Source organism: Hippocampus bargibanti, linkage group LG12 (assembly GCF_051943395.1).
Source record: "Hippocampus bargibanti isolate YZ-2025 linkage group LG12, ASM5194339v1, whole genome shotgun sequence".
Lineage (NCBI taxonomy): Eukaryota > Metazoa > Chordata > Actinopteri > Syngnathiformes > Syngnathidae > Hippocampus > Hippocampus bargibanti.
Window position 1 is genome coordinate 9329316 of NC_142745.1, and position 11624 is coordinate 9340939.

The 11624-nt window shown below is 40.1% G+C and overlaps 1 protein-coding gene across 1 annotated transcript; it reads left to right on the plus strand.

Moving 5' to 3' along the window:
- Positions 1 to 597: 597 nt before the first annotated feature.
- LOC148890365 (sodium- and chloride-dependent GABA transporter 2-like) lies at positions 598 to 8693 on the plus strand. Its single transcript, XM_089011300.1, has 14 exons — positions 598 to 775; positions 1034 to 1168; positions 1949 to 2089; positions 2172 to 2250; positions 2320 to 2452; positions 3284 to 3418; positions 3497 to 3600; positions 4124 to 4248; positions 4336 to 4448; positions 4535 to 4672; positions 4757 to 4859; positions 4964 to 5064; positions 7002 to 7172; positions 8508 to 8693. The coding sequence occupies exons 1-14, from the start codon at positions 598 to 600 to the stop codon at positions 8607 to 8609; spliced, it is 1758 nt and encodes a 585-aa protein (XP_088867426.1). The 3' UTR covers positions 8610 to 8693.
- The last annotated feature ends 2931 nt before the right edge of the window (positions 8694 to 11624 follow it).

The following is an 11624-nucleotide window of genomic DNA, read 5'->3' on the forward strand; positions in this document are numbered from 1 at the left end:
CTTTTGTTCAGTGTATTTGGATCAATTAATAATTCTAATTGCTTATTTTGTTGTATGAAAATAGTTGTGTTTATCTTGTGATTTTTACAATAAGGTCCACAATGTAGAATCATTGAATTGCACTTAAAACTCACATTTTTTTGTGTATTTTTTAAACGTATCATTCAAAATCATTGAATAAACTTAAAAAAGAAGTCAAAAATCAGTCATTATTATATTATACACAACTGGATTTGATGTTTTACATCCCACTTTTTAGCTGTGAAAAACGTGCTTTACAATGTGATCAGTACCTTTGATTCAGTTCATAGTCAAGATGATATTGACAATGTGAAAAATGAATTAAATCAGACAATAAGAATACAATTATATATTAGTATGAAAAACAACATTTTGTCAACAAATCTGCACTAAAATGATTATAACTTTTAAGTGGAGGGTTTTCATTCTTGTTAGCCTTGCTTATTTGTTAAATTGTGAGGTATCCCGTGGTTTTAATTGCCTTTTAGCGATCCTTTCATTCAACTTCATTGCTCTGAAAAAGACAACTTTTGGTGAAGCCCCTCACCTCCGAACTATTTGTTCAGGTTGGTCCAAATGGAGGCCATGCAATTGAACACGACGAATGACAGGACCAATGCAGAGGCTGCGCCCAAAGTCCATCAGAGAGCGCAGTGGTCCAGGAAAGCGGAATTCTTCTTGGCTACAGCAGGAGGTATCATCGGCCTGGGAAATATCTGGAGATTCCCATACCTTTGTTACAAAAATGGCGGAGGTAAACAAATAGAAGCTAAAATTTCTGGTTTTGATATATACTAAAAGAAAAAGAAAAGATGATGAGCAAAGAGATGATGTGTTTTTTGTGTCCTACTCACTGATTGAATTTAAAATTGCTGTTATTGTTCTTTGGATTTTTCTTGCAATACTGTTGTGTCTGTTTTTGTACTCTATTTTGCGAAAATTCACTTTGTAAACATTGTCTCTCTCGTTAGAACTGCCCCCAAACCAATAACAGGTCATTTTTGTTTTCAAGGAGTCTTCTTCATACCCTATTTGTTGTTCTTCTTCACGTATGGTGTGCCACTCTTCTTTCTGGAGACATCATTGGGCCAGTACACCAAGCAGGGCGGAATAAGATGCTGGAAAGCAATCTGTCCTCTTTTTGAAGGTCAATCAATGAATCAGTAATTTTAAGGGTCAAACAGTCGATAGACTCAATCTGCAGTTTGCTGTGATACCTATGTGTAGGTCTCAGTCATTTAGGTGTGGTCCATCTAGGAAAAGGTTTCTTCAGCCGTCATCGGTTTCACTGTTTCACTCCTCATCCGAAAAGGTTCGTCAGGGAACTAAAGTTGTGCTGGTAACTCTGGCCCTATATATATATCCCTAATGGACAGAGGTGGCGGTGCCAGACCTCTGCTCTGATAGGTCCTGCTCTAAGGTTGGGGGGAGCAGTGGACTACTCCCTGAAGCCCATCTGATTTGAGGCAATCGAAGCCCGGTATAGAACATTACAGGTGATCAGACTGGGGAAAAGTGGTCATCAGAAATGTAAATTTCTCCACTGCGAGACTAATAAAGGCAAATCCATCAATCCATCCATCAGATTGTGTTCAGGGAGTAGTCCACTGCTCCCCAAACCTGAGAGTAGGGACCTATCAGAGCAGAGGTCTGGCACCGCCATATCTGTCCATTAGGGTGATACATAGGGCCATAATTACCGGCACATATTTATTTTACTGACAAAGCTCATCGAATGACGACCAAAACGTCCGACGCCTTCAAAGAAGTACAGATGACGGCTGAAGAAACCTTTTCATCGAATTTGCTGTGATCTAAAGATATCCCCCCCTTGTCCAGTGCCAATGCAATGTGTGCTCCATTTCCAATGATTTGAATACCCTTTCACCATCTTAACATCTGTTTACTCATCATATACTTTACCCAGGCATAGGATATGGAAGCCAGCTGGTTCTTTTGTACCTAGTGCTGTATTATATCATCGTATTGGCTTGGGCCTTCCGCTACTTGTTCGCATCCTTCTCATCCGAGCTGCCCTGGGCCAAATGTCTCAACACTTGGAACACAGGTACAGAGAACCGGTTTTTGAAAGCTAATACTGATCGATTGCCCTCATTTGTCTTTTGTATTTGTTCACTTCGCAAATAAAGACACATGTTTTGAGTACAGACCCAATCAAACACTGCAAGAGTTTGAAAATGGTACATCTTCGGTTGTGGAGTATTGGGAGTAAGTATAGCATCACGTGAAGGTCGAGTATGTCTTTTGGTGAATGTTTCTGATTGATCTCTGCGCCAGGAGGAGAATTTTGGGACTCTCAAGTGGAATTGAACATATGGGAAACGTCCGATGGGAGTTGGCCCTTTGTCTTCTTCTTTCCTGGCTATTATGTGTATTCTTTATTTGGAATGGAGTGCAGACCACTGGGAAGGTAATGTATTAGATACTGTACATCCCAAGTTAGTACACTTCACACATTTTTGAGATCATTTATTCATGAAACTGTAGATAAAAATCATTCACTGCCAAAAAAAGAGTGCCCCAATGGCAACGTGAACCGTGCACCATAGGTCGAGTAAAACAAAATGAAGATTCAGCATGTTCAAATTCTGCACACAAAGTACAGAAACTCTCTGGAAACAGTGGTTCCTATCTTTTCTTTGTCGTGTACCCCCAAGCCTTTTGCCATACAGTGTGTATCCCTTAAAACACTTGTTGGCGATTAACCAAGACGAGAACATAAAACTGATCATTTAATGTAATTCACGAGAACTGTATAAAAAAATGATAAATGTAATTTTTGCTGAGATACACGATTGGGTTTTAGTCTGGTGACATGCATGGCGAGTTTATCACCTTTACCTTTTTGAGCAAGGCAGATGTGGTCTGGGAAATTTTTCAGGTTGCTATCATGTTGGAAAGTTTCCCTGAAGCCCAGTATTTGAAGGAAATGTGCCATGATCTGCTTCAGTATGTTTCATTACATGTGGTCATTCTGGAATGGACTGGAGTTTGAGAACTAATTGACATGTTGAGTCGCGTGTGTTTTCGCTCTGTCGAACACCTGAGTCCGATTCACCAAATCTCATAGGTTCAATTGAACGCAGGTTAAGAACCACTGATCTAGACCATTGTGACATCTTTCATGATATTTATGTTTTGTCATGTAGCATCTGCTTATTTGTATTTTTTGGGGGGCGGTATTCACAATGCATGTCTGAAAAAAAAAGGATTTCAGGAATTTGTTTTTGGTTAAATGTAGGTGGTCTACTTCACTGCCACATTCCCATATGTCATGCTGGTGGTGTTGCTTGTTCGTGGTCTGACTTTGCCCGGTGCCAAAGAAGGAATCAAGTTCTACCTTTACCCAGATGTGTCCCGGCTCAGCGATCCTATGGTAACATAAAGTTGCCTCCTGTCTATTTGTCAATGACGGGGTTTGCTCACTTACAAATTGAAACTACCTCTGTGACAGGTTTGGCTGGATGCCAGCAGTCAGATCCTGTTCTCACATGGAATCACCCTTGGGATTCTGACAACTTTAAGTAGCTACAACAAGTTCACCAACAACTCTTACAGGTACAAATGTCAGTATAACAAGCTGATGAATGTATACTTTAAAATAATGTTGTGATAATACTATAATCCAGCAAAACTATTGGAATAAAAATCAGCTTGCTGGGTTCAGACGCGAAGTTCCTGTTAGCTTGCTTGCACACTGTTTGATTCCCCCACCCCCAACCCCTTTCAAATTGCTGCTGTGAACTGCAAATTTCCCCATTGTGGGACAATCAAAGGCTCTCTGATTCTTTCTGATTCTGATGGCTTCCACGCTTGCTTTCTGCTATCTCTGGGAGAGTATTTTGATGCGAAGGTACCATGGACCATGTCAAAGTGCCACGGTCACTCGACTGTTACATCAATGGTATTGTGAAATTACAAATTAGACATACAGCAGAACCTGTTCTCTCCACAAAGGCAACATTCCTATCAAACCATTAACAGATAATTTTCAAGCAAGATCCATATGGGTGGATGGTTTTCAACGCTGTAGAGACTTTTGCAAAAACAGTTGATCAATTATGTTGTATTTGCCCAATAGGGACTGCTTTTATTTGTGCCTGCTGAATGCGTCAACCAGCGTTGTGTCCGGATTTGCAGTTTTTTCTGTCCTTGGCTTTATGGCCAAGGAGCACAATGTGGACATATCCATGGTGGCTGAATCGGGTATGGATGCAACACACTTGGCAATAGATTTAGAATTTGAAGCTTTTTAGCTGTCAAGTAACAATAAGTACCTTTTTTTTTCTTCAGGTCCGGGTCTGGCATTCATCGCTTACCCTCGTGCTGTGGCATTGATGCCTTTTCCTCAAATTTGGGCCGTTTGCTTTTTTTCAATGATCATCTCTTTAGGAATCGATTCTGCGGTAAGACAAGTTTAAATGACAAACAGATTGAAATAAAATGTACAATTACAAACAAACACCCAAAAATATCTGTCTTCTCACTATAGTTTTTAAACGTGGAGGCACTGATCACAAACATAGTTGACACGGTCCCTTCCATGTTTGTAAATAAACGTCGACGTAAAATCCTCCTTCTTGGTATCGGAGTTGTAAGCTTCTTTGGTGGTCTTTTCATGGTTACAGAGGTGAGCAACCAACTTTCATGAAATATGTGAAAAAAGAGATTCAAATGCAGTGATGGTATTGTTGTTTTGAACTTTATTTTTCAGGGAGGCCTATATGTTTTCCAGCTGTTTGACCATTACTGCTGCAATGGAATGACTCTTCTCTTTTTTGCCATTCTCGAGTCGGTCTGCATCGGATGGTTTTATGGTATGCACTCTTGATTTGACTCACCGTGAGCATTGGCTGAACTCACATGGGATTTTCGCACATTTCTGAAGACACAACACTAATAAAGGTTATCATTCCTGAAGGGGCAGACCGTCTGTATGATAACATAAAGGACATGATTGGCTATCATCCGCGGCCTTTTATGAAATATTGCTGGAAGTACTTGGCCCCGGTTATTTGCACTGTAAGTATTAGCAAAGAAGGTAGGCTTCTTTCGACACTGAAATCTTGTCCCAACACGTGATAAAACAGAATTTTTTTTCGAGGTCTGTCTTTTTTCGTTGACTGGGCAGAAGTTAAGACTAAAGTTATCGTAGATACTGTACAAGTTGCCAACAGACAAAGAAAATATTTTCTGAACACTCTGACAGGTTGTGAAAGTGTGATGAATTAAACTTATCAATGTGTATTCGTTTTTATTTCTCTGTGATTTTTTTTTTCAACTGGCGGTGGGTATCTCCGATTGTTTCTGAAAGAAGGACTTATTTTTGTCCTGAGTAACTACACATTTTTGGAGTCTGAAGCCAGCTACGCTTGCAAATTAATCATGCACACTGAACAAACAGCAAATTTTAATGGGTGTATATTCCTTGAAAATGTATTTACGTTTTTTTCCAGTCGAGTTCATTACGTTTTGAGGATATTTTCATTTTCTGTTTTAAATGTGACTGCGGGAAACTTGTGTGATACGCATTTTACCACGCATTATAATTTCTATCTTAGACATGACAGAAAAACAATTCCACCTCTTGCTGAACTGTCACGTTTTGCGAGGTGGTGATGGCGGGTGCGGATACCAAGAAGCAGGCAGGAGGGAGCAGGAGGTTGTTTGACAAATTGTATTAAAATAAAGGTCAGCAGGAACAAAATGTAAAACCATCAAAATCATCTGAACAGAAAAAATACAAAGTAGTAAAAGAAGACCAAGAGTAAAAGTCCGCCAAGGTTAAACAAACACATACACAATGCATGCAGCAAACAAGCAGCAAACAATGAACCGACACCGGATGGTCGTGCCGGGTGTCCTTTTAAGTGACAGTGATTATAACGACTAGCACCTGCGAGGCTGCAGGCAGGGCTGACGTCGCTACCCATTGGTCGCCAATCTGATCGGGACGACCAGCACCTGTGCAGGTGCAGGCGGGGCCGACAATGCCCCCCGTTGGTCGCCAACCAGATCATGACATGAACCTGATCTCTAATTCATTAATATGACCAAATTACAAACATTGTTGTGAAATTATTATGGTAGTTAGCACACCGGCTTCACAGTGCAGTTCAAGAGGTCGTGAGTGGAGTTTGCCAGTGTGGGTTTTCTCCGGGTCATCCAGTTTCCTCCCACATGCATGGCAGGCTGATTTTAACACTCCAAAATTGACCCTAGGTGTGAGAGTGGATGGTTGTTTGTCTCTGTTTACCCTGGCTGGCAACCAATTCAGGGTGTCTCCTGCCGAGTGCTCAAAGGCGGCTGAGATAGGCTCCAGCACCCCCTGCGACTTTAGTGAGGATTACGCAGTACAGATAATGGATGAAATTATGAAAACCAGATTTTAAAATTGCCATTGTAACGACTGGAAAGTAATTTATACATATAGTTCAGAGTGGAATATGGCAATTAATGCCAACATTACACGCATGAAAATGTTCCCATTTGTACATTCTTTTGCATATCTTTCATCTTCTGTCGATGAGAAGGTTTCTTCAGCCGTCATCTGTACAAAAGTGAAGGTTTCGGACGTTTCGCCTCCTATCCAAGAGGCTTCGTCAGCGAACTAAAGTCTGACTGGTCGTATCGGCCCCATTTCGGCCACTCTCAGGTTGGGGGCGCGGGATTCCCCCTGTGGCCCCACTGGGAATCCCGCGCCCCCCCCCCCCCAACCTGAGAGTAGGGACCTATCATAGCTGTGTCCGGCGCCACCAGGTCTGGACATTAGGGATATATAAATGGGGCCGATACGACCAGTCAGACTTTAGTTCGCTGACGAAGCCTCTTGGATAGGAGGCGAAACGTCCGAAACCTTCACTTTTGTACAGATGACGGCTGAAGAAACCTTCTCATCGATGGACCACTCCTGTACGACTGAGAGCTTACACAGACCTTTCATCTTCTGGTTTTTTTAGTGCACTTTGGTATTTGCTATGGTGCGATACACACCGCTTAAGTTCAACAACACTTATGAATATCCGTGGTGGGGCTATGCCATTGGGGGATTCCTCTCTCTGTCGACACCCATCATGGTGCTGTTGAGGATGCTCTATAGTATCAGCGTCACTCCTGGAACTCTAAGACAGGTAACAGACCTTGTTCGGGAAACAAAAAATAAAATAAAAAATGGCTGTTGTATCGTTGTCGAAGAAGAGAAGGCATACGAAGCCAGAAATGGATTGCTCGAGCACGGGAAGAACAAAATGAATCCGTGTTCACATGCCCCAATCGATAATCTGGCCAGTACCCCCTTTTTTTTTTACCAAAGCCAACATCGACTTGATCGTTGGATTTCTCTAAATTATTTATTCATGTGAATTGTGTTTGTGTCGCGTATTTCCAAAGTCATTCACCACAATAAAAATGTGGAAGGCGTGAGCAAACAAATTCCTGAGATATGTCAACGGGTAAGCTTTTACCGTCATGCTGCCTGCAGATTGAATGACATGAGTCGCCTGAAGGCCTGTGCTGAAAATTGTTCTTCTAAAATGTGACATTATGATTTACGTGAAATGTTGAAATGATTATTTATGACCACTTTCAGACACTTACGATAAATTGACTATTGTATATTGGTATGTTTTTCCCCCTATTTAGTTAAATCAATGTTGACATGTGTGACAACCGTCTACCTGGATTAGTGTGTTTGCAAAGATTGTAATTAATTAACATATGTTTAAAAGCAATAAGAGCAAATATGGTATTTTAAAGTTGTGTGTCAAACTGGTAAGCCTTTATATGAATCAGAACACAAAAGACTGGTGACCCCTGTTCAAGCTATTATTTTTGTCCCTACGTTTTTCTACATGCACCAATCTTATATCATTCACTGCCATTCACAAATTTACTTGAGAATTGAAAATATAACGTAGAGCGCTCTTACCGAATTAGTTAGGGTTTCGTTTTTTTCTTGATTGGGTGCCAATAAAGCCCTGGTCAGACCCCTGGCAATGTTTTCCCTTCCACAAGGGGGCACCATTTCCCTTTTTTCGATGTTGGTACTTTGTTCCAGCTTCAGCTGTTGTTAAAGCCCTATATCAAACAATATGCATGTAATGCATTGTATTTTGGACAGTCACCCTCATTTCAAGCTCATATAACTTCAGACCCATATAATTTAGTAAATAACATTTTTTTCTGCTGAAAGAAAAGAGTCTAAGGTTTCTTACACTGCATTGAATGTTTATGTAGTCCTAAAACTCATTCTCTGGGTCCTGGAATTCGAGTGACAATGACAAAAACGCTGGCACAGGAGTGGACACATTTTTCCACATGTCTGGCAGTTAATTCTCCCCACAGGACAAGTTTAGTACTACTTTTACAATTTTTCTTTAAAAAGAAAAACATGTAAATGAACATGTGACTTTTATTTGTCCAGGTAAGGCAATTGAGAAGAACAGGTGTTTCTTTTGTCCCCACAGAGACTGAAAATTCTGTGCACACCAGCAAAAGAATTGTGTCCTGCATCGAGGAATGCATTAAATCAAGAAGAAAACTTTCAGACATTTTTGCACGGCGTATGAAAGGAAATCATCTCATCACGAAGAGAACCACAGCGCAGAGAACATGTCAAACTTCAGTGCTATGCTATTCGGACACTTTGCAAATCAACATGGAGCTGCAATATGACCAGTTTTCCAACAGGAAATTTCCCTCCATTTTCAATACAGTATTGGTTATCTTTATTAGGTCTGTGTGCTTGGAAGAAAAAAAAAAGAATTATATTATTATTCCACAGAATGCAAACCCAACTCATATTAGTGTGGGATGTTGAATACAGTATATGCCACAGTCTGTAGAATGTCTCCTGTATGAAATCCCCATCTACTGTATTACTCAACCTTTATTTTGCCTTTAGGTTTTTTTGAAAATTAGCAGTTGGTCATTACTGTAAAAGTTGGTGAAATAACCCTTTCGGAATGCAAACAGGTGTATTCCAAACAGGGCTGCCTCCTGAGGCAGAGAGTCCCAACCATATTGACATTATGCTAAATAGGGGAATTGCCAATGTGAAAGAACAAAAAAAACAAATGTGCTTTCATAAACACTTTTTTATATTGATTGGAGGCAACAAAAATATTTGACCTTGCAAAATTCGTGTTTTTTTTACTCTTGTTTGCCAATCAAAGTATCATCAACATACTCAAACTAAGAAAATTATGATTTCTGCTTTGTGTGGTTCTGTTAATTCGTTTATCGTTGTTGTTATAAAAAATAATCTCGCAAAAGATGATTTTCTGATGATGTCCCTGCCATGGCAGTTGTTAGGGAATTTATTCCTCACTGTGATTTTTTTTTTTGGGGTCAGTTCAAACACATACATACAAGCAAAAATGTAGTCAGCCATTGAGGGTATATCATATTGTGATACACACTTTTAGCACCCCTTCAGAGGACACGTGTAACATCTAAAGTGGAACTGTTGTCTCTAGTATTTGTGTTGCTGCCATCACAACAAAAAAAGCAATGTGGTGGTTCTGGTCTCACCTCATCACTGCCAACGTTCTCCAGTCAGATGACATGTTAATTTCTTTGTTTCCGGGATTTGCATGGAGGTGTAACTCTCCACCTCTCAATATCATATTGTCTTCATATATTCTCATGACTGTATTTTGTCTGGGCTTCCTGATGAAATCTGAAACCCCCAAGAGCCCGAATCGTTTCGCAAAACTGCAGAAAAGCAAAATAAAAGCTTTGAAGGTACTGTTCATTAACTCCAGCTCCTATCTGGTGACAGTTAGGAGCTGATTTACTTTCTTACCACTTTGGCAGAATCAATTTTTGTATTTTCAATGGGCAATTTTAAAAAAGCACTCAATTGTATAAGAGAGCTGGTATAGGCACCCCCACCCCCCCGTGACCCGTGTAAGAAAAAGCAAATCAGAAAATAAATGAATGAATTGACTTGAGTTCACTGCCACTAAACCATGTTTGTATGTCAGATTTACACTCACAAGATGGACCTAAAATCGGGTCTAATGATGGCTCATATCACAGATAATTCAGAAGTCAAGTCACTCACATCTCAAGGCACCACTGTGCATTATCCTCTATGTATACCCAGAAAACATTTTGGGCAATCAATTTGCATTGAGTGGTTTTATAACCTGCAATTAACTCCCAAAAAATAGACAAGAGTCACCACTGCAATGCAGTTACCAGATAAGATTGCTCCTTTCACTTGGTCTCTAATCCCAACGCTGCTGCCTTTCAAAGGTCAGTCTGTGTACGATGACACGCATCAACTCTTGTGTACGGAACAAGATTCACTGTTACTGAAATAGATGAAAAGCTAGCTACCCAGCCAATAGATCGCCAATAGACAACTGAACATTTCTTAAAAAATGGGTGACTCCTAAGCAGAAACCGGAGATGTATTTTATGTGTTACATAAATGAAGTGTGAATAGCTGAGGGAGCATTTGTCAATGATGTATTATTATTATTATTACCGTTTCAAATAAATTCATAAAACAGGCGTTTCAACTTTAATTCTCAGGAACCACATGAATTGAATAGTCAAAACACTTTAAGACCCACTGCAGCCGTTTTACTTTTTTTACAACAGTCATTCGAAGTGTGCCCCACCCCTCGCCTGAGGACATCTTGGATCGGCTCTAGCACGCCCGAGACCCCTGTCAGTTTGAAGCGGTTTAGATAAGGCAGTATTTTTCAAACCCTGTACTCCCGCACACCAGTGTGCCACAAGATATTGTTGGGTGTGCCAATTTGTATGACTGTGTGGCCAACATGTATCTGCTGGCAGAGTCATTGTGGAGCATTCTTCCACACGCTAGGTAGCAGTCGTAACAAGCGAATTGCCTTGTGCTTCAAGAAAAGCAAAGTTCATGGCACGAAGCAATACAGCAAAAGCTGTCTTGATTCACTTTTACCAAACATGTAACGGTGCTTGGTATGTGGTGAAAAGTTGTCCAATAATAGCGCTATGGTCCTTAAAAAGCCACCATTTCCAAACAAAACATCCTTCTGTGTTCTGTGCTGTGAAATGTAAATTTCTCCACTGCGAGACTAATAAAGGCAAATCCAATCCAATCCAATTCACTTCAAAACAAAAACTGTGGAATATGTTGTTCGGCTCCGTGAAGACGCGGAATAACAAGCGACCACAAATGCAAACGAAAGAGCCCGAAACCAACTTATGTCATAGAACTAAATCACCTGAATAAAAAAAAAAGTCCAAGTGGCAGAGCAATTCATATTTATCGCCTGCTAAGACATTGTAAAGGAGATGTTTGGACCCAAAGCAGCTCAAGAAATAACCTGACTGCTGTAAAAACTAAAAAATAGATAGAGTGAGAAGTACTGCAGTAAGATCTTTGTGTTTTTCATCGATTGCTAGGAGGATATCAGATTGGTGGCCATCCAAACTATTTATCACACTGAGTGACAATAAATATGAAAGATTATAAAATATTTCATGTTTGATTCCTATTCAATTTGTAATGTTATAATGTTCTTTAATGTTAAGAAAAACTTTTTTTTCTTAAGAATTTTTTTTTTTTCACATTTTCAGATAGT